The sequence below is a fragment of the Odocoileus virginianus genome, chromosome 17, assembly GCF_023699985.2.
Source record: "Odocoileus virginianus isolate 20LAN1187 ecotype Illinois chromosome 17, Ovbor_1.2, whole genome shotgun sequence".
Lineage (NCBI taxonomy): Eukaryota > Metazoa > Chordata > Mammalia > Artiodactyla > Cervidae > Odocoileus > Odocoileus virginianus.
The window spans coordinates 49,212,983-49,238,526 of NC_069690.1; the positions used below are offsets into that span (position 1 = coordinate 49,212,983).

The window sequence follows — 25,544 nt, forward strand, 5'->3', positions numbered from 1 at the left end:
CAACTACACTAAAGAATTTGGCCTGGACTTCTCTTGTTAGTGGCACTGAGTTGTTTACAATTTATGTAGAAAACTAGGAACTCCATGGCCTCTCACAATGATTGCTATTTTTCAACTAGGTTACAATGAAGATGTTGGAAACCATGCAGTGAAGCCATTAAATGAAAATAAAGGTAATTATCTAATTTTTAAAAAATTAGAAACCTTTGCTTTTATGTCAAAGATGCCTAGGAAAAGAACTAAAACTGTTCAGACCCCATGGCTGTTTCCTCACCTCTTCTAAATGGAGACGGCTCTTGGTTTTTTCCAAAGACACTATCTAGTATCTGTTGTTACTTGTCTTAAAAGTAAGCAGCATTGCTATTTTATTTTTCATGTGTATTTTTCATTTTTATTAGACATTTAGTAGATACAAAATAATGTTTATAACATGCAAAAAATGTAAACAATAGCAATTCAATAAATACCTACCCATTATCCTTAAAGAAAAAAAAAGAACATTTCTACTATGTGTATTTCTCCCCACCCCAGCCTCTTAACACTTTTTTTTTGCCAGCTTTACTGAGATACACTTGTCATATAACATTGTATAAATTAAAGTATATAATATTATGGTTTGCAGTAACTCTATATTGGAAAAAACACCTGTGCCTCTGCTATTCAAGAGAAGGGAGAGCTTCCTGACTTGTTTAGTAGCCCATTCTGAGATCAGGAAGTTCCATTTTGGGTGTAACTTGATTTCCTATGCGTATGCCTCACACTCTCCAAGCACTTTGAGGTTGGGGATCCCGTTCCTCATTTCCTGAGATCCTCACCGTCTTGGAGAAAGTGTTCTGTGCCTGTGGTCAAGGAGAGGGCTTCTAGAGGTAACTGCCATGACCCAAGCTGGCTGGATTCTGTATCTACTTTGCAAGTTTGCCCACTGTGGTAACAGTGGGACCTGACCCGGAGGGTCCTTCCACATCCTGGGAGTGCAGGCTTCCTCACTACCTCACTCAGTCTGAGTTTTCTCATCCACTTAGAGTGGCGCTAACCCTGTGTCTGGTTTCCCCGTTAAAAAATACCGATTAATTTGATCACATGAGTAGAAACCTCTAATGTGGCCTGAGCCTCCGCCCTGGCACCCGCGACCCAAGGAGACCCTTTCTAACCACAGGCTGCTGTGTTTCTTTCGAGCAGAGCCTCTGACCTTGGACGTGGAGTACACGGAAGTGGAAGTGACCTCCCCGGAGCCTCACCGAGGTAACGCCATCCCTCGAGGATCGGATCCCCCACATTTTGCTGTCTGTTTGGGTGTAGATGCTGGACTGAGCTGTGGCCCCGGGACAAGAGTCCAGTCACTGTCGTCACTCAGTAGGGAGGTGGCCAGCAGACAGGCGGGGTGAACATGCCCGAGGCAGGAGCAGTGGCCCGCGTCCAGGCTTAGAGATGTACAATTGCATTATTATTTACCATACCACTAAAGACGGGTGTGTTTTATTGAGCAGTTACTAGGTGCTAAGACATGGGCGTGTTAAGAGACTGTTTGTGGGCTGCCTCACCCCCGGGCGTTTGGGTGTTCTTCCAGAGGGAGCCCCCCTTGCCCCAGTGCAGTACCTTCCTTAAAAAAAAAAATTGCTTACTGACTGAGCTTGTGTAACTGAAATGTGTGTTTGAAGGAGCGAGCAAGGGCTTGGCTATTTAAGGGACAAAGGCTTTTGAAAGCAGAGAATCTCTCCATAGAAACAGTGGCACCAGCATTATGTGTGTGTGTCTGCTCAGTCGTGTCCGACTCTTTGCAACCTTATGGACTGTAGCCCACCAGGCTCCTCTGTCCACGGGATTCTCCAGGCAAGAATACTAGAGTGGGTTGCCATTTCCTCCTCCAGTGGATCTTCCCAACCCAAGGACTGAACCCGCAAAATCCTGTGTCTCCTGCATTGGCAGGCAGATTCTTTTACCACTGAGCCACCTAACTTTGGGTTTTATTTTTCTGTGTGTGGTTCTCCTGGGCAGGCTGGTTTGGGGGACCAGCCCCTGTCTCTGGTCCTGCGCTGGAGAGACTGACTCAGGGTGGGTTAAGTCCACAGCAAGTGCTAGAACATCAATCTCAGTTGCTTCTGGCACCACAAAAAGACATGCATATCTACCTAAGCCTCCTCAGCTCCCCCAGAGGCTGCCACACCAAGGAAGCAGCCATCCAGCCTTCCTGCCCTCCTGGGAAGCTCATTAGGACTGTTGCCAAGCACCCCACTTCCTGCTGAGGCTGAGGCCAAACCGTGTTCACTCAGCCTGGCACACCCAGGACTGCCTTGCAGATCACGCCTCTGTCACCTCAGCCAAAGGCACACAGTGAGGGCATTCTCCGGCTCCATGATCTGGAAGAAGTTTGTGGGTCCTTCCTTCCTCCTCTGCTTAGCTCAGTTCCAGGCACCATGTCTGCAGATGTGTGTGTGGAACCTTCCAGGCAAGGCCGTCCCCTGGGGCTAGGTGCTGCCCCACGGGGCCACGGGGCCTGCAAGTCTCAGTCAGCCGGGCCGCTGAGCCGATACTGCCCACCTGCTGGCCTCTCAGGGCGTCCCAGTTCTATATTTAGGCTGGATGGGGCAGAGGTGGGGGCCACGGCCGGCCTGAAGTTCTCTCCCTCATTGTTTCATGGTAAAGTGATTTGCTTGTTGGGTTAACAAATTAAGGGCCCATGATGGAGCAGCCCCAGCACAAGCATCGAGGATGACATATGTGGGCCCCCTCTCATGGAGGTGTAGCCTCTGAGGGAGTCAGGGACGAGCAGATGGTAGTGGGTTAGAGTCAGAGCTTGCGGGAAGAGCGGGGAGTGAGGAGAAGGCCTGCAAGGTGGCGCCTCTTCTGGGTGGTCCCAGAAGGCTGGTCAGAGGGGTGGCCTTTGAGCTGGGGCCTGAAGGGCACAGAGAAGGTGGCCCCGCCAAGAGGAAGGAGGGCTAGGAGGACTAGGAGATGTGCAGGGCAGTGGGAGGTGGCCTTGAGCTTGGCTAATTTAAAGATCTGAAAGAAGACCTTACGGGATCCTTAAACGACAATTTCGGATCCTTAAATGTCTGTAGAGCGAGTGAGAGGGAGCCAAGGCAGATGCAGCTGGAAGGACCGGGTGGGGCCACCAAAGTTCTCTTTCTATTCTAGTCCACCGAGACCAGACTGGGGGCCTTTGGAAGCCTTTAAGCAGCCAACTTCCTTCTTTAAAAGTGATCCTGTGGTCCCTAGGACTGGTATGGAGGGCGAATTAAAGGGAACAAAAACTGAAGCCAGGCGAGAGGAGATGCGGATGGAGCCAAGGTGCTGGCAACGGATAGATTCTGGACATATGTTAGAGTCAGACCATAACCCTGGACGAGACATTCACTGCCAGGATGAGGGAGACAGAATTTAACAACTGCATGGATGTTCACGATGCATGCAATTGGGAGCACAGGCTCAGGGGGAGCCTGGTTTAATCGGGTTAAATGTGAGAGCCTGAGAGGGGGCGGTGCCAGGGCCCGTGGCTCAGAACCGAGTCTGGATGGTTTGTGGCTGATGGGATTTTAGGGAGGCTCCTCGCCAGCCTTCCCAGGTCTGGCCTGAGGTCCTCCATCCCTGTGCCTCGTGGGCTCCATCCCATGTAAACAGCTCACTTCCTCCTAAGGGAGCTTCAGGCTTGGAAGGAAAACGGAACCTCAACAAGAGGTCAGGGCTGCATGTGCATGGGAACGTCCGCTGTCCTCCATGCCCCACCAAGCACTCAAGCGGAGAGTGATTGCCCTGGGCTCTGGCCTTGCAGATCTCTTAAAAAAAAATTATTTATTTATCTGGCTGCGCCAGGTCTTAGTTGCAGCCTGCAGTAGCATGCAGGATCTTTAGTTGTGGCAGGCGAACTCTTAATTGCGGCATGTGGGATCTAGTTCCCCGACCAGGGATTGAACCTGGGCCCCCTGCACTGGGAGCTCGGAGTCTTAGCTGCTGGACCACCAGGGAAGTCCCTGGCCCCTCAAGGTTCTCATACTGGTCCCAGAGAGCCAGACGAGGTGGAGTGGTGAGGCCTGTACACAAGGCCTTGAAGGCTCTGGGTTGAAGGAAACTGAAGCAGGAAGAAGGAAACAGGGCTTTGTCCTCAGAAAAGCGTCTGTTTTCCATTCCTTGGGGAGGCTTTCCATGTTGGCAGCATCTGGTTTTCTTGCTTGCAGGTAGGGAGGAAGGAGTTGAAGGGACAAGAGGATTCCCGGGACCGGATGAAGCAGGGGTGGTTTCGTGCCCAGTCATGCAGCTGCGGGGTCAGAACCCCTGGGGGGACTTTCCCCAGTTTGCACAGAAGTGCTGAGTGGCCTGCGGGGTCCTCGGCAGACCAGGGTGAAAATGGGAAGTCTCTAGAAAACTCCAGTTGTTTTCTGGACACAGCATTCTCGACAGCTAAGGAACAGTGGGGGAGTCCGGCCCAGGATGGTGTCTGCCTGCTCACTCCCGTGGGTGGGGAGTGGGGCGTTACTAGGTAGGGAGAAGACCGTGGGTTCAAGGCCACTGGTAAGACTTTGACCTGGTCTTGGACAACCCAGTTCCCTATTGTCCAGGCCTCCCTCCTCTACAGACAGGCTGGAGGAAGGAAAGGAGACCAGTCTAGTTCCAACCATGGCTGGCGGCTGCCCAAGCGGTCACTCGCAGGTGGAGGAGGGGTGGGAAGGAACTCGTTAAATCCCGGTTTGCAGCCTGTTTGCTCTGAGACCAGTTGCTGGGAAAACCCCGTGACGTTGAAGCCATCTCTTTCTCTGTTGAACAGAGAAAAACAGAAGCCCAAACAAAGCCCCTCCGGAAACATCCCTGACAGCAGAGACAAACAGCCTGTTGGCCTGGTTTAGTCATTAGCAGGCAGCTGCTGCCTCGGAGCAGCAGGAGGAGGCGGGGAGCTCTCAGTGAGCTGCAAACTTCGTCCACATGCCCAGGGGAGCCAGGAGGGCAGGGGTTGGGGGGTACCACTGGGGCAGCTGCAACTCTGACAGCTTAACCAAGAAGTGAAAACTCCCCGTGCCCTGGCTGATGCACAGAGTGATGGGATAAAAGGGAGCCAGGTGCAGCTCCTTGGATCCAGAGGGTGTCAGAGCGTCCCCAAGGTGACCAGAGGTCCCTTGGGAGCCCCTTACGTGCCTGGAGATGGTGGAGTTCCCAAGAGTGTCCAGGCCCCCAGGCTTGGCTGCCTAGTCCCTTCCCTCCCTCTGCTGAGCCCGTTGTGGAGGATTGCACACGCTCCGCTGATGTCCTAGAGCCTTATCACAGCACTGTTTGCAAGTTGCCCGCCCCAGAGCCTGGAGTTTCAAAAGCTGGAGCCAGGTCCCCATTCACTTTTTCTGCTTCCACGGTGCCCGGCACACAGTAGGTGTTAGGACCGTGTTGAATGAGTGAGTGTCCAGGCCTGACATTGAGTGGAGAGTCCCTCAAGGATGGGGTAGACTCCCCACCCACCCTGGCAGACATGGGGATTGCTGGAGCTCCCCTCTACACCCCCAGGTCTGATGCCATGGAGAGAGAGTGGAGAGGGGCATCTCTGTTTGTCCTCTTGGAGAAAGATGGGTGTCCCAGTGGGGGGTACCTTGTAGCTCAGCCACTCGGCTGTCAGTACCCTGGGGGAGTCACTATGATGCCTTCTGCAAGGTCCTGACACCCCTAGGGCCCCAAGTTCAGCAGCTGTACTGAACTGCCTCCCAAGCTTTCTCCTGGCATTCAGGTCATGAACTAGGAACCACCACCATTTAGTATATAGGGAATGATTGTGATTTTCATCCTAAAACCTAAAACTTCAATGATCAGGCTGATCATGTAAAACCTTCCGGAAGGTCTGAGACAGAGACCCCTTCAGGGAGACTGACTGTTGTCTTCACTGTCCCATCAAACCTTATAGATGCCTTCAGGTAGATGTGCAAGGCCTGGTATCTGGAGGAACACAAGACCCAAGACGCTGCCCTAGAGGAGTGGGGGGTTCACCACGGGAGATGGTTGTGGAGGCAAGTGGAGTCAGCGTCATGGGCCAGTGTCCCCAAAGTGCTGTGGGAGCCCATGAAACTGCCCAGGGCCCAGGAAAGAGGGGCGTATGGAAGGGAAGATGTAGGTGTGTGAGGGTGTGTGCACCCAAGTGTAGGAGCAAAGCTTTCCCTGGGGCCTGTAGGACAAGGAGGAATGGGCCAAAACAAAAGGGCCTTGCAGTCAGTGGAGGAGTGCAGGCAGGGTCAGGGCATGGGAGAGGGGAGTCTGGTGAGTTGAGGGTATCTTGGTGTAGTTAGAATCAATGTATGTGCCCCAGCCATCTGCCACGGAGGAAGGCGACGTCCAGGTGGCATTGTCCATGGTGGTAGGAAGCGTCACCCAGTCTGGGGTTCCGTTTCCTGATCTGTAGAGGGGGAATCCTGGCCACAGGGCACCAGGCGTTTTTCTACAATAAGGCCTCCTGGTCCTTTGTGCAAATGAGAGGGAAGTGGCAGGTTCCATCCTGAGGGTGTGAGTGTGTACAGTGCGTGTAGATAACACTGTGAATGTGTGCATATGTGTGTATACACAACCTGTGCATGTACATCACTTTAAACAGATGGCTGTACTGGGAGTTCTTTGTCTCCTAAACCCTTGAGTCTCCCCCGGGTGTAACCTACACCTTAGGTTGGTTATCTTGTCTGCTGTTCAGGAAGAGTCCAGACCAGAGGATCTCAACCCTGACTGCATATTAGAACCCCCTAGGAAGCTCTTTCCTGGAGGAGGGCATGGCAACCCACTCCAGTATTCTTGTCTGGAGAATCCAGTGGACAGAGGAGCCTGGTGGGCTATTGTCCATGGGGTCGCAAAAAGACATGACTGAAGCAACTGAGCACGCACAGGAAGCTCTTTTTTTTTTTTTTTTTTTGCACAGGAAGCTCTTTAAAGACCAGTGCCAGGGCCCACCCTGGACTGTCTCAATCAGAATCTGCACTGAGGCCAAGGTTTTCGGCATTTGAAATCAACCAGCCCAGCTTCTAGTATTGTGAGCGGGTCTCCGCTGATCCTTAGAGTCTCAGTGATGCCCAGGCTCTAACCCAGACTTTCACAAGGGTGACTGGAAGACCCTATCCCGGCCTCCTGGGACAGGGCTGGCAGAGCAGCTGGACACAGGGTCACAGTGGCAGAGAAGGAGGGAGGGGGGCCGCAGAGCTGGAGACTCCAGGTCTGCATGGGGGGCACCTCTATCCACACCCCCAGGGTCCAGGGTCCCGCAGTGGCCTGTCGGTCTCGTTCTTCCAGGCTGAGAGACCAGAATCTTCCAGGAAGTGGCCCGGGCTCAGTGGTGACAAGGACGCCAGGGGCCCCTGCAGACAGCACTCATGGGGCAGGCCATGGGGTGGACCGTGGGGGTACCGCCTTGCTTGGGGCACCCCAACATTCTCCTGCTTCAGCAGTGGCTGACCTGGAGCCCATAGGTGGCTGCTGACCTGTGCTTGGCCCCTTTCCAGGTCTGGAAACAAAGGGCACAGAGACGGTATATAGTGAAATCCGGAAAGCTGATCCTGGTGAGTGAGGGTCCCCCACACCCCCCTGCCTGGGTCGGGGGGAGGGCACTTCCTACAATTTCATCCATGGGATCTCGGGTGTGGACCGGGGAAAGAAGGTGCAGAGATGGCCAAAGAGAGTGCAGACAGAGTTGGACGGGAGTTGTCGACGGTCTCTCCCCACCACCCTGAAAAAGTGGCCATGTGTACTATTTATGTAGTTGATGAACACTTACTGAGGGCGGGCTGCACGCCAGACAAATGGAACCTCACTCGTTCACACCCAGCTAAGGGCCAGGCGGACTGGAGCGTGTCCTGGAGCCACAGGGTGCTCATGAGGCGCCCAACAGCGTTCCGGGCACCCCCGACCCAGACAGAAGAGGCGCAGTCCTACCTGCCTCTTCCCAGGGGCCTTGCCTGCTCCTCACACAGGCCCCGGTGCACCGGGCTCCTGAAGGCCTTAGGCAGAGTCAGAGCTTTGCTTGGGAGATATTCAGTAGCTACATCCTTTCTGTGAGCACGTTGACTCTGGGCTAGGGAGGGCGGTAGGGATTCACTTCCTCTTCCTGTGATTTCTGCCCAGACCCCACCTCATTCTTTGCCTTTACTGCTTCCTCTCAGAGAGCTTTCCCCAGGGCTGGGCGGACAAGGAACTTCAGCCGTGCCTAACAATATCATTTTTGTGTAATGATTCTAGTCCATGCTCAGGAAATGAAATCCACAAAGAACCACTTTTATTTATTTAATTAAAAAAATGTTTTTATTGGCATAGAGTTGATACACAATGTTGTGTTAGCTTCAGGTGTATAGCAAAGTGAATCAGTGATACATATACATACATCCACTCATTTTAGATTCTTTTCCTATATAGCTTATCACAGAGTCTAGAATAGAGTTCCCTGTGCCGTATAGTAGGTTCTTATTGTTGTTCAGTTGCTCAGTTTTTCCAACTCTTTGCAAACCCATGGACTGTGGCACACCAGGCTTCCCTGTCCTTCACTATCTCCCAGAGTTTGCTCAAACTCACATCCGTTGAGTTGGTGATGCCATCCAACCATCTCATCCTCTGTCACCCCCTTCTCCTTCTGTTTCTTGTTAGTTATCTATTTTTTAAATTTTTTATTCAACTTTTGTTGATTTATAATATGTTAGTTTCAGGTGTGCAGCAAACTAGAATCACTCCCGACAATCTCATTTTTTGGTGTAATTATTCTATTTCATTCTCATGATATGACATCTACCCAAGAACCACTTTTATTTATTTTTATTTCTTCATTGAAATCTAGCTGATGGACAGTATTATGTTATGTTCAGATTTACTATATAAAGGTTTGGCATTTTATTTATTAAATGATCACCACCTAGTAACCATCTGCTCCCATACAGAGTTATTACAATATTATTGGCCATCACTTTCCTTATGTGATGTATTACATTGAAAATAAGTCACAACCCAAAAAGCATAAACATTCCAAGGGAAAACAGTCACTATGCAGATATCTTTCTCTGTACAATAGACCTCTATTTAAGTGGATTCTTTGAAAGGCAATTATTCAAACCAAGGGTGGTCCACAGACAGGTAGCAACGGTGGTCTCAGGCCCAACCCAGACCCACAGAATCAGAATCTGTACTCCCAACAAAGTCCCACATATTTCTGATGCTGCCAATATTTGAAAAGCACTGTCTTACCTCAAGAGTCTACTTTCTCTCAACTAGGAATCACCCCTTAACCAATCTTTTAAAAGGTGGTATTTTTTTTAATATTCTTTTTTTTTCCATTTATTTTTATTAGTTGGAGGCTAATTACTTTACAATATTGTAGTGGTTTTTGCCATACATTGACATGAATCAGCCATGGATTTACATGTGTTCCCCATCCCGATCCCCCCTCCCTAAAAGGTGATATTTTCATGATTAGATCAGAAACTCAGCCCCATGGGGAACGTGACACTGACCGAATAATTTTTGAAAACAATTTCCTGGGTGATTTTTAGCTTCAATATCTCATTTTGGATTCTTAGTATTATTCAGAGCTAGCAAAACACAAATTCAGAAACAGGCTTCCTCTGTTCTTCCAGTGTAACAGAAAGCTGAAATTCAGAGAGGATTCAAGGCTGGTCCTGTCAGGTTCTTGTATAAAAATGCCCTTTGCTTTCCTCATGGTCCCTGAGATGGTTTGCTTTCAGTTGCTTTGGTTATGCAAAAACTCAACATTTATTAAGCGCTTACTGTTGGTGCTAAGTGGTCTATATGACATTATCTCTTTCAATCCTCCACAATGAATCCCATTTTTCAGATGAGGGTATGAGGCTTAGAGAGCTTAAAACAGTTCCCCGAGGTTGGTGCTAGTTCCCCGATAGCTCAGTTGGTAAAGAATCCACCTGCAATGCAGGAGACCCCAGTTCAATTCCTGGGTCGGGAAGATCCCCTGGAGAAGGGATAGGCTACCCACTTCAGTATTCTTGGGCTTCCCTTGTGGCTCAGCTAGTAAAGAATCCGCCTGCAATGTGGGAGACCCCAGTTCAATCCCTGGGTGGGGAAGATCCCCTGGAGAAGGGAAAGGCTACTCACTCTAGTATTCAGACCTGGAGATTTCTTCAACTATTAAACTGTTTCTTCAACTATTAAACAGAGAAGAGATTAAATAAGAGGAGGGGATGAGACAGAAGTCCAACTCTTTGCGACCCCATGGCCTGTAGCCTGCCAGGCTCCTCTGTCCATGGAATTCTCCAGGCAAGAATACTGGAGTGAGTAGCTATTCCCTTCTCCAGGGGATCTTCCCAATCCAGGGATCGAACCCGGGTCTCCCACATTAAAAATAGACTCTTTATTGTCTGAGTCACCAAGGGAAGCCAATTCTTACCACGGTGAGCAGTCAATCCATTTTAGCTAAAAAACGCATAAGGAAAACTCAAGCCATAGAGTTCAGTGCCTGGCTTAGCGCAACACAAGAGCCAGCTCTGGACTCCTAGTCTGGGACACTCCCACGGCGCCCTCTGGGCCACCAAGGGTCAACTGGGACTTGGGTGTCTCTACAGTCTGGTCTCTAACCTGGCAGCCAGCTCCTGTCAGATACGTAGAGGGAGACCTGGACCTTGTAGCCAAAACCACATCGTTGCTGCAAAAGTCAGCGTTTTGGAAGCCAAGGGAGTTCCTCTTTTTGAGCATTTCCCACTTGTCTGCTGCCCAAGGGAGGAGGCTTTGAAGCTTGGTTGATTCCTCTTCCCTTTTCTTTCTTTTCCTCTTTTCCTTTATCAGCTGCTCAAACCCATCACAGGGTTGATGGAGGCTCTGTTATTATTCCTGCTCTACAGGTGGGGAGACGGGCCCAGAGGTGACATAGCTTGTTCTGGTCCATGGCAGAGCAGGAATGGGGTGTGGGGAGCCTTGCTGCAGCGTGATGCCCCTCACCAGCTTCATGTTCCTTCTCTGTGTTGCCAAACCAATTGGTTTTTCACCGTCATCAGCCTGATTAGAGCATTCAACTCTGTTACTCTTTACAAGTTAAGAGTAACAGCCTGGTGTGGTCTGGGTGACTCTCAGAACCCAGGTCACCTTCTCTGTGGAATGAGGAGCATGGGCTTGAATCTCAATGAGGGCTTCTCCAGGTGGGATAAAATACAGGCAGTTTGGCACCACCCTTAATTCAGGAGGTTGGGAGTGGGCTGAGAAGTTGCATTTCTATCAAATCCCCTGCTGCTGTCAGGCTGGAGATACGCTTTTAGAACCATTTTCTAGATGTTCTGAGTTCTGCTCTGGTTCTCATTCAAAGGGGGTAGAGTCTTTCTTACTCCCCAGCAATCCTGGAGTGATTGTTCTGGACTGGCTGGTAGAGATAACCCAGAAACTATGTGTGTGTTTGTGCTCTAAGGGGAGGGTGTGACCCACAATAAAAATAAAAGGCCCCAGTGGAAGCAGGTCTCAGTGAGCAAGCTGAGTACAGGGCGGGTCTTGTCTGACCTTTCCTTCTTAGTGTTTCATTCTTCTCCTCCTTAGCTTCTCAGTTTCCCATCCTCTTCCAACACGCATCACTTCAGGGCTGGCTATTTTGGGAAATGGCTCACAGGACGTAGTTCTGGCACTTAGACTCCCTTTTCCCCCAGAGTGATACAAAGGAAAACTGCTTGTCTAGATAAGCCAAAGGGCATCGGGCAGGCCTGGCCCCCAGGAGCAGCTCTAGGGTGGGGCTCTGGGCAGGACCAGGGCCCTGAGGAGGGTGTTGGAGACTGTAGGCTGAGGAGTGTTTGGGGAGCTGATGGGCGGTGGGAGGCACCAGGTTTTGTGATCTTGGCTTTAGGCTCTAAGCTCCGTTTTGTTTTGTTTTTTAACTGTAAAAATACATAGCACTTCATTTTTAAGTGTGCATTTCAGTAACACTAAGTACAATCACATTGTTATACAACCATCACCACGATCCATCTCCAGGACTTTTTCATCTTTCCTAACTGATACTCCTTACCCAATTAAACCGTAACTTCCCAGACCCTGCCCCCCAACCCCTGGCAATGACCATTCTACTTTCTGTCTCTGTGAATTTGACTATGTTCAATTGTTTTAATCTGTCAAATCAGGGGATTGAATGAACGATCTTAAGTGGCCTTTCAATCATAACATTCAGAGTCTCAGTGTCCTGTGTTTGGAAGTGATGGTCATTTGTCTTTACCTTGGTCACTCCTGACCCCTGCCCTGGAACTTGTTGATGAGGGGTGAGGACTCAGTCACTTCTAAGAGTCACCCCCGGGTCCCTTGGAGTCCACCCTAATCCTTTACCCATCCTTGACTTCAAGTTTGCCCTTCAAATCTGAATAAGTCCTGGGTCTCAGGAGCCATTTTATTGTGTTTCTGCTTCGGAGGCCAGCCTGGATGCTTCTCTGTACTTCACCCTAATGGAAAACACTCTCAGTAGGAGCCCTGGGGTTTGATCTCAGTTCTGCCTTCTTCAGGTTATAAGACTTTGCCCCACCCCTGATTCTTATCATCAATTAGTTTTCTTGTTGTTGTTGAGTCGCTAAGTCCTGTTCAACTCCTTGCAGTCGCGTGGACTGTAGCTCACCAGGCTTTTCTGTCCATGGGATTTCCTAGGCAAGAATACTGGAGTGGGTTGCCATTTCCTTTTCCAGGGGATCTTCCCAACCCAGGGATCGAATCTGAGTCTCCTGCGTTGGCAGGCAGATTCTTTACCACTGAGCCACCAGGGAAGCCCAGTTTCCTCATTAATTCTGAATAAAATGCCCTTGGCCTCAGTGGAGTTGTTGCAAGGTGAACACCTCAGGGTGTCTCAGAAATGCACAAGGCCGTTGAGTGGATAAGGGCTGTGGTGGGCAGGTGAGTTCTATAAAATGAGGAGGAAGGAGGCAACTCTTGCAACTCATTACCTCCCATTGAGTCTTGACCACAGTCTTGCACATCTGTTGTTCTGTTGTTTTTCTGATAGTTGAAAATTTATTGAACAAATCAAATTAATTATTAATATGTTGTTAACAGTGACTCAAGCACAAATGGTTTTGTGTTTCTTCTTACTCTTAACTATTCCAACACCTGAAATATTCATTCTTAGGAGATAGTGAAGGACAGGGAAGCCTGGCTTGCTGCAGTCCGCGGGATCACAAAGAGTAGACACCAACCACTTGGCGAACTGAACAACAAAGTACCAATTATAGTAGCATAACTAGAAAAAATTGATATTAAAGCCTGTTTTCCCATTGGAGTTACTTTTTTTTTTTTTTTAACACATAATGGAAGTGAAAGTGAAGTCACTCAGTTGTGTCCCACTCTTTGTGACCCCATGGACTGTAGCCCAGCAGGCTCCCCCATCCCTGGGATTCTCCAGGCAAGAGTACTGGAGTGGGTTGCCATTTCCTTCTCTAGAGGATCTTCCCAACCCAGGGATCGAACCTGGGTCTCCTGCATTGCAGGCAGCCGCTCTACCGTCTGAGCCACAGGGAAGTCCTTTTACACATATACATGTATCTATTCTTTTTTAAATTCGTTTCCCACTTAGGTTGTTACATAATATTGAGCAGAGTTCCCTGTGCTCCTCTATTGGGTTGGCCAAAAAATTCATTTGGGTTTGACATATGGGCTTCTAGACAAACCCGAACAAACTTTTTGGCCAACTTGCTGACCTACAGCTGAGCTAGCATCTTCCTGTCCCAGCAATTAATGCTTTGTCCCAGGCAAGGAAATCTCTCCACCTTTGAGCAGCTTCACTTTCCAGCTGTTAGACCATTCTTTGCTACATGTTCTCTGCCTGTTAGGGAGGGAAGGAGAGGGGTTCTCAAAACTAAGAAGACTTTATCAGAAAGAGACCAAGTTGAAGTCAGCCTCAGGAGAAAAGAGAACAAACTCTGAGGACACAGCCGGAATTAATGGATGGAGAAGGAGATCTTGCCTGTCAGTAAACTTCAGCTTTCTCAGGAGTGAAGAAAATGCTGATAATTGCCTCATAATTTAGATTTGCAAACTTAGCACTTTAGGTTTTTCAAGTTCTTATTTCCTTTGCACTTATTTTGCCTGAGATTAGGATTTGTCAGCAATGCATGCTAAGTCCCTCTAGTTGTGTCCGACTCTTTGTAACCCCATGGCCCGTAGCCCACCAGGCTCCTCTGTCTATGGGATTCTCCAGACAAGAATATTACATTGGGTCGCCATGGCTTAGTCATTAGCTCCACTCAGCCTGGTTGAGCCTTGTGTGAACTGGAATTCCTGGCTAGCCCAAGAAGTTTGTACCTTCACTCTGATTCAGCACTTGACGGTTTCACAGGGCTGCAGCTTATCCTGAAAGTACTTTATAAAATGGTTTGCAGTTCATCCAAAGCATAACTTATTAACATATATTTACCCCAGTTTTAAGGAGAAGGCACTGGCACCCCACACCAGTACTCTTGCCTGGAAAATCCCATGGACGGAGGAGCCTGGTGGGCTGCAGTCCATGGGGTCGCGAAGAGTCGGACACAACTGAGCGACTTCATTTTCACTTTTCACTTTCATGCGTTGGAGAAGGAAATGGCAACCCACTCCAGTGTTCTTGCCTGGAGAATCCCAGGGACGGGGGAGCCTGGTGGTCTGTCGTCTATGGGGTCACACAGAGTCAGACAGGACTGAAGTGACTTAGCAGCAGCAGCAGCAGCACCCCAGTTTTAAAGACCGGAGCATAAAGTGGTTTCTCATAATTAATTAACAATGCAGTCAGTTCTTCCCTATGAGAGAACTCAGGTCTAAGATAAGATTTGCACAGTTTAGAGCGGTGGTTCTCAATGCAGTAGACCTTTGGCAGTGTCTGGAGACATTTTTGGTTGTCATAATTTGGCAAGGGGGAGGCAAGGGGTTGCTCTTGCATCTAATGGGTGGAGGCCAGGGATACTGGTAAACATCTTATACCACACAAGACAAGCCCCATGACAAAGAATTATCCAGCTCAGGATATCAGTAGTGCCAGCATTAAGAAACTCTTGTTTAAAGGAATCAATTTCCTGTGACTCCCCCAAGACAGGAGCTGGTTTTTCTTCCTAGAAGTCATGTGTACCCCCTTAGAGGTGTCCTGGGCACCTCCCACCTGATGACTTGTGGTTCTAGGGAGAGATGCCAAGTCCTGCTCCAGACACTAACCTTTGTCTTTTGGGTCTGGCAGGGCCTACCTCCTTCACTCAGCCTCCCTCTTCTACTTTCTCTTTGCCTAGAATTCAGACTTCCAGGCTTCTTCTTAAGGGAGCAGAACTCCAGTAGACCAGGGAGGAGCTGATCATAGACAGTCATGATCAGGGGAGGGCCCCTGCCATATCCTCTCTGGGAGGAAGGAAAGAGCGCTTGAGGGCCTGTGCCCCACCCCGCACACCCGTCTTCAGAGGCCCAGAACAAACCAGGCCTGTGGGCACTGCTAGCCCACCCCCAGGGAGGCCTCTCCTACCTCAAGGAGATAAAACTTACTCTATTTTTTTAAAAAAATGGACACTACCCACCAGATTCTAGTACCAAAAACAAGTGTATCTTGTGTATCTTGGTGCTCTATCAGTATTATCAGTATAATCAGTGTTATTATAATACATTATCAAATATATTACATTGGAATGTTGATATTCCGAGTCTTTATTGCATTAGGAAATGCAGCCTGAGGCTCTCGCCCTCGTGGGTCTGATTGCAGAAGCCTTGGGGCTCTGAAGGAGTGGGAAGCATGGGGTCCTTTGGGTCCTCCCGGTCAGGTTTGGGCTGGGGTGGGGTGCTGCCCACGGCCTCTCTCAATGTGTGGAAGTTTACACAATGGCTTGACTTGTCGGTTGGGCTGATTCATCCGTTTGGCCCTTGACGCCTGCCTCTGGCCTAGCCAGGACAGAAGGGGGTCCCTTAGGAACTCCTGGCCCTGTTCCCTCTAGGAGAGACGCACAATGGAGCTGTGATAAGACAGGGTTTGAGGGGGAAGTGGACTGGTGGAAACAGGATATTTTTAAATTCAAGAAAGAAACAGAAGGTTGTGACTCCCGTTGTGACAGTCGGGCCCCGAGACAGCCAAGATTCAGAAGGTGCTTGAACTTGGCGGGTGGCGGAGGGGACTGGGTAGAAATCAAGGTCCCTAGGATTGCCTCTCAAGGAAGAATGAGGATTTGGGGGTGAGTGGGCCTTCCCCAGGATTCCATGCCTTCAGAGCTAGGGCCATAGTGGGCTATTTGGGGTGTCAGCCACAAGAGGTAGGCCACCCCCCCACCCCCCATTCAGAAACTCTGCTGTTTGTGGAGTCTAGTCCTGTCCAAGGGCCAGTCACAGCCCTCTCTCACCTCTTGTAGTAAAAACCATCTCTAAGTAACGCAGGTGGTCACTCACCTTCGGTGCAAGGTCTCCTGTTCCCTTGGGCCTTTCTCACCCTCCTTCTCATCTTCTGGACATGTCTCGGCATGCCCCCCAGCAAGAAGACCGTGTGGTCTCCACATCGTTGGGACGATGCTCCCTTCCAGGGGAAGGGGATGTGGCATCCTGCCCTTCAGACAGCACTTGAACTCCAAATGCCAAAGGGCGTTGACCTTGTTTATGCTTTCTGCTCCATGGATCCCCAGTCCTGGGAATAGGCAAACTAGTATGAACCTTTGAAATAGCTTTATTCCCAAAGAGGATACTGGCGGCATCATATAAAATAGCAAAAAGTTGGAAAGAACCTAAATTTTTAAAAGTAAGGAACTGGTTTAGTAAACAACTGCATACTTGTGGAATGATGACTAAATAGCTGCTAACAATTATGTTTCTAAAATCACACCATGTGTAAAAGAGAGGCTCTAAAATGGCATAGACTAGATAATTGTAACTCCTCTCCACCCCCCCCAAAAGCACAAAAAATCTCTACTCTTAGTGGGAAATGACTGGAAGACATTTCAGTCAACCGTGGAGCCGGAGAGAATTTTTACCTGCTTTCTACTTTTCTGTAATTTTCAGGTTTATTTTTTCCCCTCTAAAATAGCATGTGCTAGTAAGTTTAAAAAAAAAAAAACTGTTTATAATGTCAAATGGGCTGCCAGGGACTTTATATGCTTGTTACATGGAACCACAGGGTCCTGGGGAAGCTACCCGTGGGCAAAGGGGCCATAAACCTGGGCACCCAGTAAGGGTGAGGGCCTGGGGTCTCCTGCACGGCCACCTGGCCCCTCCCCCCATCTTTTTCCTTCGCCTGCTCAGCCTATGAAATGTTGGAGTGGGGAGCCTAACTGCTCTTCGTGTTCTTCATACTGCTCACCTTTGCCTTATCCTTTGTTTTGCAGATTTCGTGGAAAACAGATATTCTGTAAGTACACATTTCATATGCATTATCTTAAAAAAAAAAAGATAGTCCATTCAACAGTGAAATATTTCCAGACTCACTCAGTTTTCTGCAGCCCTAGCAAAGACACCCCTGGACTAGCCTTGTCTGTTTTACACCAAGACCCTGGGCTCCTCTGATCAGCCTGGTGCTCAGGCTATCAGGTTCTCTAGGCCTGTTGTGCTTTTGAAATTCTCTCCCACCATTTCCATCATTCCTTCGCAGCCCGCTTAGGACATGAAAGCCCGGAAATTGCCCGCAGGATTGGAAATCTAGGGCACTCAGTTCTAGATGAGCAGAGTCCATATTCCCTCTGAGTCCAGGTCCCTGGGGGTGGGGTGAGGGTAGGGATGGGCAGTGCAGATTCGGGGGTGTAGTTACCCTCCCACACCAGGCTCTCTGCTGTGGGGGACATGGAAGCTCTTTGACCCAGTGAGGAAATCAGGGGGATCATCTCAGGTGAGAATGCAAAGCAATTTGCTGCTCCAGAGACCGCGGAAACGGGAGAGAGGCGCTTCATGCTGCCTGGTTAGCAGCCTCTTCCCCAGGGAAAGGGCCGCGAGGAAGCAGCCCCTTACAGCAGCGTCCCGGTGGAAAGGTCTTCAGGGGCCGAGGTCTGCGGCTGGGGAGATGGCGGAAGCTCTGGAAGCTCAGGGAGCGGACAAGGGTGCCTGTGAGGAGTGATGGGGGGAGAGGTAAGGTAGCGCTTGCTTAGAAAAAACTCAAATACCTCATCATGAGGTTTCATTCTGTAGCTAGTAGAGGATTCAGGAAGCTGCCATTTGGCAGATACTGCTGCTAAGTCACTTCAGTCTTGTCCGACTCTGTGCGACCCCATCCCTGGGATTCTCCAGGCAAGAACACTGGAGTGGGTTGCCATTTCCTTCTCCAATGCATAAAACTGAAAAGTGAAAGTGAAGTCGCTCAGTCATGTCTGACTCTTCGCGACCCCATGGACTGCAGCCTACCAGGCTCCTCCGTCCATGGGATTTTCCAGGCAAGAGTACTGGAGTGGAGTGCCATTGCCTTCTCCAAACTTGGCAGATAGGAATGCTTAAACGAAGTACAGAAGGGGACTTCCCTAGTGGTCCAGTGGTTGGGACTCTACACTCCCAATGCTGGGGGCATGGGTTCAACCCTTGGTTGCAAAACTAAGATTCTGCATGGTGTAGTAAAAAAAAAAAAATGGTGCAGAGGTCCAAGTTCAAGTTTTGCAAAGACCCATCTCCCCCTATTTTCCCACTCTCCACCTCTTTATGAGCTGCCCAGCAGCATAGAAGTTAACTGGGCAGCTAGCATCTTAAGGAATAAGGTGTTTGCCCCTCAGATTTCTTCTTTAAGGTCTGGGAAGAACTTTCAGCAAGATTGCTGGTAGCCCCTTCCAGTGCACCCCCAGCTTCCTTTGTTTTGCCTGAGTCTGAATTCTTGTAAAACAGAGAACTCATTATGCCTCTGACAGACAGGAAGCTGCTGACCTTCTTGTGATTGAGGAAGGCTTTCAATTTAAGGAAAAGAGGAATGAAATGAATGTCTTTTTCTAGGCTAAGCTCACTCAGACTTCTGAAATCAGAGACGATTGCTTTTGAAAGACATTAGGGGTGTGGGGCAAGGAAAATTTAGAGCAGAATAGCTTGCCCAGTGTTACCCAGCTTGTTAACTGCAGAGCCAGGGCTAGAAAACCTAGGTCTCCAAGCCCCCCAGCCAGTCCACACCACAAGACTCCCTCCAAGAGTGATGTCACTGTCCCGGCCATCACAGCTCTGAGAGCGTGGGAAGTGAGAACTTTGCTCCGTGGACCTGTGGGACCCAAATAAAGAGATATTCTCCTGATGCAGTAATCATGGTGTGTCCACCCAAAGCAGGTCTGCTGGACCTCAAGACCAACTTATTTACTTTGTCTTCAATCCAAACGATCTCTCTGGACAAAGGCTCCAAGCTCTAGGACAGACAGAACTTTCTCTTTGCCCAGAAGCTGGCCCGCGGGCCCAGGAGTCTGCTCCTGAGAGCTCACTCACGGCTGGTCCTGCCCCCCCAAAATAATTAAGTCTTCTGGCGGGAGCACAGGGATTCCCAGCCGTTGGGAAAGGCATTTGGAATCTTGACGCGAAAGCATCTTGTTTATAAACGACGCAGGTATAGTTTCCCTAATAATCAGCTGGCAAGGCTCAGGAGAAAATTAATTGAAATGCCCAGAAGGGAAATGGGAGGGGATTTCCTTCCTGAAATCAAACCTGGCGATCATTCTCAGTTGTTTAATAGCCATTGCTTCTGAAAACATATTGGAGGAAATATCTTAACAATGAGATAGCCGCTTAGCCAAATACTAATTTAGTATTGTTTGACTTGCTTCAATGGCACATTCTGACTTCATTTTTCCTCTGCCATTTTTGCCTTGTTTATAAATCGTGTTTGTGGCCCAGGCAGACAGATAACATGAAAGAGAACAGCCTGTACTTAAAGGGATGAGTCTGAACCTGTGTGGCTCTCAGGATCTTGGAAATAAATTTCCTTCTTATTGAGAAAAAAAGAAAGGCAATTCCTAGTTACAGCCTACCTCTTTCCTTCCCGGGAGCCAGCAGGCAGCTGGAATACAATGGGAATGGCCCAGGATTTGGGATCAAGAGACTGGGGTCTGGGTTCCAGCTCCCTAGTCAAGCCTAAGCTTCCCCATCTATAAAATGGAGACGGTGATGACAATAGCAAAAACAGTAACATCTATCTATTAAGGAGCTTCTTAGGGCTTCCCCCATGGCTCAGTGGTAAAGAATCTGCCTGCCAGTGCAGGAGACAGGGGTTCGATCCCTGGGCTGGATAGATCCCCTGGAGAAGGAAATGGCAACCCACTCCAGTATTCTTGCCGGGGAAATCCCGTGGACAGAGGAGGCTAGTGGGCTATACAATCCATGGAGTCGTGAAAGAATCAGACATGGCTTAGTGACTGAGACCGCAACAGCAAGAAGCTTCTTAAGAATGAGAAACGCTTCTTAAATGAGAACCACCTGTGCAAAGTACTTGCAGACTAAAAACTATCATAGAAAAGCTAGTTATCTATTTTAAAGTTCTTTTCATCAGACACTCTGGCAGCATAGGGTACGGATAGGGAATTTACTTTGCTTGGCCCTAAAAGGCCACTGTCACATGAGGAAAATGTAGCAGTTGCTTACCCAAGACACAGGATTCAACTCAAGCCAACCTTTGACTTAGGAAGCAGAGCCGCACATTAGAACTTGACCCTTCCCTGATAGCTCCTTATTAGACACGTCACTTTGGGCAGACTTCCTAACCTCTTGGGACCTTAGTTGCCTCATCTATACACTGGAGGAAATAGAACCCTCTCACTTGGTTGTTGCAAGGATTAAGCAGGCACCCAGCACAGATCTGATTCATTGGGAGTGCACAGAAGGGGCACATTCAAGAAGCAGGAAGTAGAAATCCCAGGAGTGTTAGAAGCAAAATGACCCTTGAGACTGTCCACACCATGTTCTGGCCAAAAGTGGGCTGATTTCTTGGCTGTTCTCAGGTGCCTGACAGCTGGGCTCTGATTTAAAAGCAGGCAAGCACAGCCTTGGATGGGAGTGTGTTAGCCTTTAGTTCAAAACCCCTGAGGTCTGGACAACTGTGGTCCTGCCCTTCCCAGCTCTGGAGCTTTCCTGCAGCAGCTCGCTGAGCTCACTTCCCCTGGAGAGGGCAGCGGAGGTGTCTGGTGGAGGACTTGGTCCAGGGCCTGCAGAAAGGCTGGACACCAGGGTCACTCCTCCGGGCCAAGTGGAGGAAATGGAGGAAGGGTAGCTGCCAGGGCTGGCAGGCCTCCAGCCCCCGGGGGCCAACACAGTTCTCTTGGCCTGCTTGCATGTGTCTCTCTTGGCAAAGGAGGAGTCAGAGCCTTGGCCTTCCAGCTGGAGCCCCACAGGCCTGCATCCTTCCGAGAGGTTCCTTAGACCTGGTAGGACCAGAACAAAACAGGGACTCCATCTCAGCCAACCCTCAGGGAGACAGACAGGGCCCCATCGTGGTGTTCCCAAGACCCAGCCCAATCCCCACAACTTCTCCTGCCTCCCTGGATTCCACCTGCTGCAGGGTACTCTGTGTTCACAGAGGGCTCAGTGTCATGCATTCAGGTGCTGCCTGTTCTTCCAGACTCACTGTTGCCTGGGGCCCCTCTACTCAGGAATTTCCCAGCATGCTCCACTCTTGCCTCTTTGCTCCATCCATTCATCAAAATCCACCCCTCTCATAGCCTTTCAACTCCTTCTGCAGGTCATTAGGACCTCTTCTACTTTCTACTTCATGGTAGTGTTGTTTGTCAGTAATTGATAGGATATAAAATTCTCGGGGGCAGTTTGTTGCATCCTCAGCGGGGAAAACAGTGCCTGGGTCAGACGGAGGTCCATTCACGGAGGGGTGTGTAGGTAACACAAATACCATGTGGAACAGTTAAGAGAACACTGTAAGGTGGCACATGGAATTTAAAAAAAAGTTTTTTTCACTTTTATTGTGGCAAAATACACACAACATGAAGTTTATCATTTTTACCATCTTTCAGTGTACAATTAATTCAGTTGCATTAAGCACAATCTCATTGTTGTGTGACCATTGCCAAATCCACAGAACTTTTCATCATCCCAGACCAAAAGTCTGCACCCGTTGAGCCCTAATTTCCTATTCCCCCTGCCTCCCAGAATGGCAGCCACTATCCTACTTCATGTCTCTAGGACCTTGGCTCTTCTGGATACCCCTACTTAAGTGGAATCATAATAATATTTGTTCCTTTGTATCTCTTATTTCACTTAGCATATTGTTTTCAGGGTTTATCCATGTTGAATCAGAATTTCATTCTTTTTTAAGGCAGAATCATATAATTTAAAACTCTTTTAAAAGTTTAATCATTTGAGTTTGGTATTTCATTTTTTAAAATTTAAAAAAGACCTCTGGGCTTCTCTGGTAGTCCAGTGGTTAAGACTCAGGGCTTTCACTGCAGGGGGACACAGGTTCAATCCCTGGTCAGGGAACTAAGATCCTGCAAGCCAAGAGGCATGACCAAAAACAAACAAACAGGCAAACAAACAAACAAACAAAAAAAACAGACCCAGAGAAGGTTAACTGAGAGTTGGAGTCAGACACCAGGTGTTTCCTAGTCTTCCTGTGTGGGTGCTTGATGAAATTGGTTGAGAGTCTGCTGTGCGGCGTGTATGTGGGGGACAGAGGCTGCAGACCCCACAGAACAGACATGGAGAGAAAGAAGAATGAATCTGGGCAGGAGCTGCCCGCACAGGGTGGGGGGTGCCCACGGATGTCGGTTCTGCTGTGCAGTGTCTTGGAAAAGCACTGGGTGCAGTTTTGCGTATCTTTCCACCAGGCCAGTCTTCAATCTTGAAGGGTGTGACCATAGCGTGTCCTGTCTCTTGTCACTGCAGAGAACGGAAGGCTCTCTTGACGGATCTTAGGACTCCGTGAGCACACGCGCCTCCCTGGGAGGACACCCACATTCCAAGACGAGCAGATGATTCCTGTATCGCAAGAGTTTTGTGCACTTATTTATGGACCTGCCCTGCTCCCACTGAACGTAGCAACGTCAGGCCAAGTCACCAGTTATTAAATCCATCTTAACTACTTTTATGTTGGGTATAAAGAGCTAACAGACGGGCTGGTTAGTTTCCCACACAGCCCGCCTCCCAGCAAGTTGGAGCATCCTCAGGAGTGGAGAGTGGCAGCCAGAGGTTCAGGGTAAACTGGCCATTGGGATATTTTGAAACTTGAATATTTTGTCTTGTGCAGAAATCGAGAACTTGTCCAAGTACTCTCATCCACAGAAGCCGGTTTCTGTTTTGTAGTCAGTTCCCCCTAGAGAACGGTCTAGCTTAGGGGCTAGTTTTTCTCCTTGCCTTTGGTCCTTTGAGGGTCTGTGGTTCTAGGCAGTCCTTGTTCCTTGCAACTGCACAGCACGGACTGGACAGCTGCCCCTGCCCTCTCCACGACCTCACCTGCCACAACTGGGAGAGCAAAGCTGCTTGGGAGCGACTCTTCTGAGATGCCAACTTGAAGACGAGGTTCATTTCCGGGCAATGCACCAAATAGAAAATGAAGTTGGACAAAGCACAGATGTTCCTAGGCTGGTTTTCTGTCTCCTTTCTTTCTTTTCCTCTACCACGCTGAAGGCCAAAGGACAGGAAGATGGCTGCCTCCAGCAAATTTTTTTTTAATAGGAAAATGAAATGCATATTTTTCTTACTAATTTTTTGTTATTTATTCCTTGCTAAAAGGAATGGTCTCCCGAGGTCCTCAGGTGTTTCTGATGGTGTCCTGAGTGTGGACGAGGGGCTGTGGCCCTTCCGTGGCGGGATTGCACTCGTGAGCTCGCCCCACCGAAGCCACCTCCCTCGTCCTCCTCAGCTACGCAGTGCAGAGGCCCTGCGGGGTGTTGTATTAAATAAATCTGATCTTCACTTTTCACAGACCTGTGAGATGTCATCTTCTGAGAGGCCGTACACATATAGAATATCTGTCATGCCCGAGGACTCCTCCATCAGAGGCCACAGAGAGAACCACGCAGCTTCTGTCAGCAGGCCAGTGCCTCTGTGGCCTTCACTGAGGCAGGCACACTGAGTCATTAATATCCATCAGGGCTACTTCAGTGTCGGCTTCGCAGCTGAAGCTTGCTTGCTAGGCTGTTATCAGATTGAGCAAAAACAGTGACAACCCCCACCCCCACCCCCATGACCTGCTGCCACCCAAAACCAGGATGCCTGGTTACATTTGAATTCCAGATAAACAACAAATAATTTTTGAGTATAAGTATATCCCATGTAGGGCTTCCCTCGTAGCTCAGTTGGTAAAGAATCTGCCTGCAATGCAGGAGACCAGGGTTCAATTCCTGGGTCAGGAAGATCCCCTGGAGAAGGAAATGGCAACTCACTCCAGTATTCTTGCCTGGAGATTTCCATGGACAGAGGAATCTGGCAAGCTAGAGTCCGTGAGGTTGCAAGAGTTGGACATGACTTAACAACTAAACCACCAACCACTACATGTCCCATGTAACATTTGGAACATACTGACACTATAAAAATATTCATTTATCTGAAATTCAAATTTAACTAGGCATCTTACATATTATCTGGTAACCCTACTGGCAAAGCACCCTCCCACTCCTCAAAACCTCCAGACCCACCCTCCCCTGTGTCCTCAGACCAGATCTTCCCACCCACAGGCCAGGGCCCCATCACAGCTGCACCATCACCGCCTCCCCATTCCCCTACCCCCCCGCCCCTCCTGGCCTGAAGGTGGAGGAGATCTGAGAATGTGTCCTGACTCTGTCAGCCTGCAGCTGCAGAAACTTAAAAGAGCCTCTTAGATTCTTCATCTCTAAGATAAGATGGTTAGACTAACATTTGGAGGGTTTAGGTTCTTTTCAAAATATGAGGGAAGCTATGGACACACACATACACATACAATGTTGTATCACAAAGATGCTATACAGTTTCCCAGTGTTCAGGGCCATGGACTCAGGACAGAGACTGAGGATTAGACCAGGGGTGCCCAACCTCTGGGCCATGGACCATTACCTCCTGTCTGATCAGCGGCGGCATTGGATCAGAAAGAAAGTGCGCAACGAATGTAATGCATTTGGATCATCCGGAAACCAACCCCCACGCCGGTCTGTGGAAGAATTGTCGTCCATGAAATTGGTCCCTGCTGCCAAGAAGACTGGGGACCACTGGATTAGACCGTCTCTAACAGCCTTCAAGCCTGATAGTCGATGTGTCTGTGATTTGGGGAGCACCCCGAGCCCCCTTGTCAACCCCTCGGTCCCTTGTTGCCACCAGAACACGGCCATTGCTGTGGAAACAGGAAACCCTGTTCATGCTGCTCATGATTTATTTATGGAGCATGATTGGGTCTTTATTTTTCCCCTCAGTCTACATGTCTGAGGAGGAGACCACACACACACCCAGGGATCTTTCTTTCAGGATATTTAATGGCTAAAATCTCTCTAAACCCAGCATCCTGGTTCCACTGTCCTAACCTGATACCAAGCAGCTAAGCCTGAGCTCGGCACTTAAAGGGAGGGCCCAGTCACCGTTTCCAGGAAAGAAAGGACATTTTCTCAGCTCTCGAAGTCGTTAGTTGGAGCTCCCTCTTGTGTCTTCATGTTGTCATAGATCATTAGAGAAGAAACCACTTAGAAAAGACTGAGGAGAATTTTTTCCCTCTTCTGAGAACCCACAAGAGGTCAGCCACCCATTTCATGAGCACATACTGAGTGCTCCACCAGCAAGAACTGACT

The 25,544-nt window shown here is 49.2% G+C and overlaps 1 protein-coding gene across 1 annotated transcript in view; it reads left to right on the plus strand.

Moving 5' to 3' along the window:
* Positions 1 to 23,715, plus strand: part of PECAM1 (platelet and endothelial cell adhesion molecule 1) — a 60,896-nt gene extending 37,181 nt beyond the window's left edge. The window contains 5 exon segments of the mRNA XM_020910528.2: positions 120 to 173; positions 1,180 to 1,242; positions 7,449 to 7,505; positions 17,226 to 17,248; positions 22,678 to 23,715. Coding sequence (XP_020766187.2) covers positions 120 to 173; positions 1,180 to 1,242; positions 7,449 to 7,505; positions 17,226 to 17,248; positions 22,678 to 22,707 — 227 coding nt within the window. The 3' untranslated portion in view covers positions 22,708 to 23,715.
* Positions 23,716 to 25,544: the final 1,829 nt, after the last annotated feature.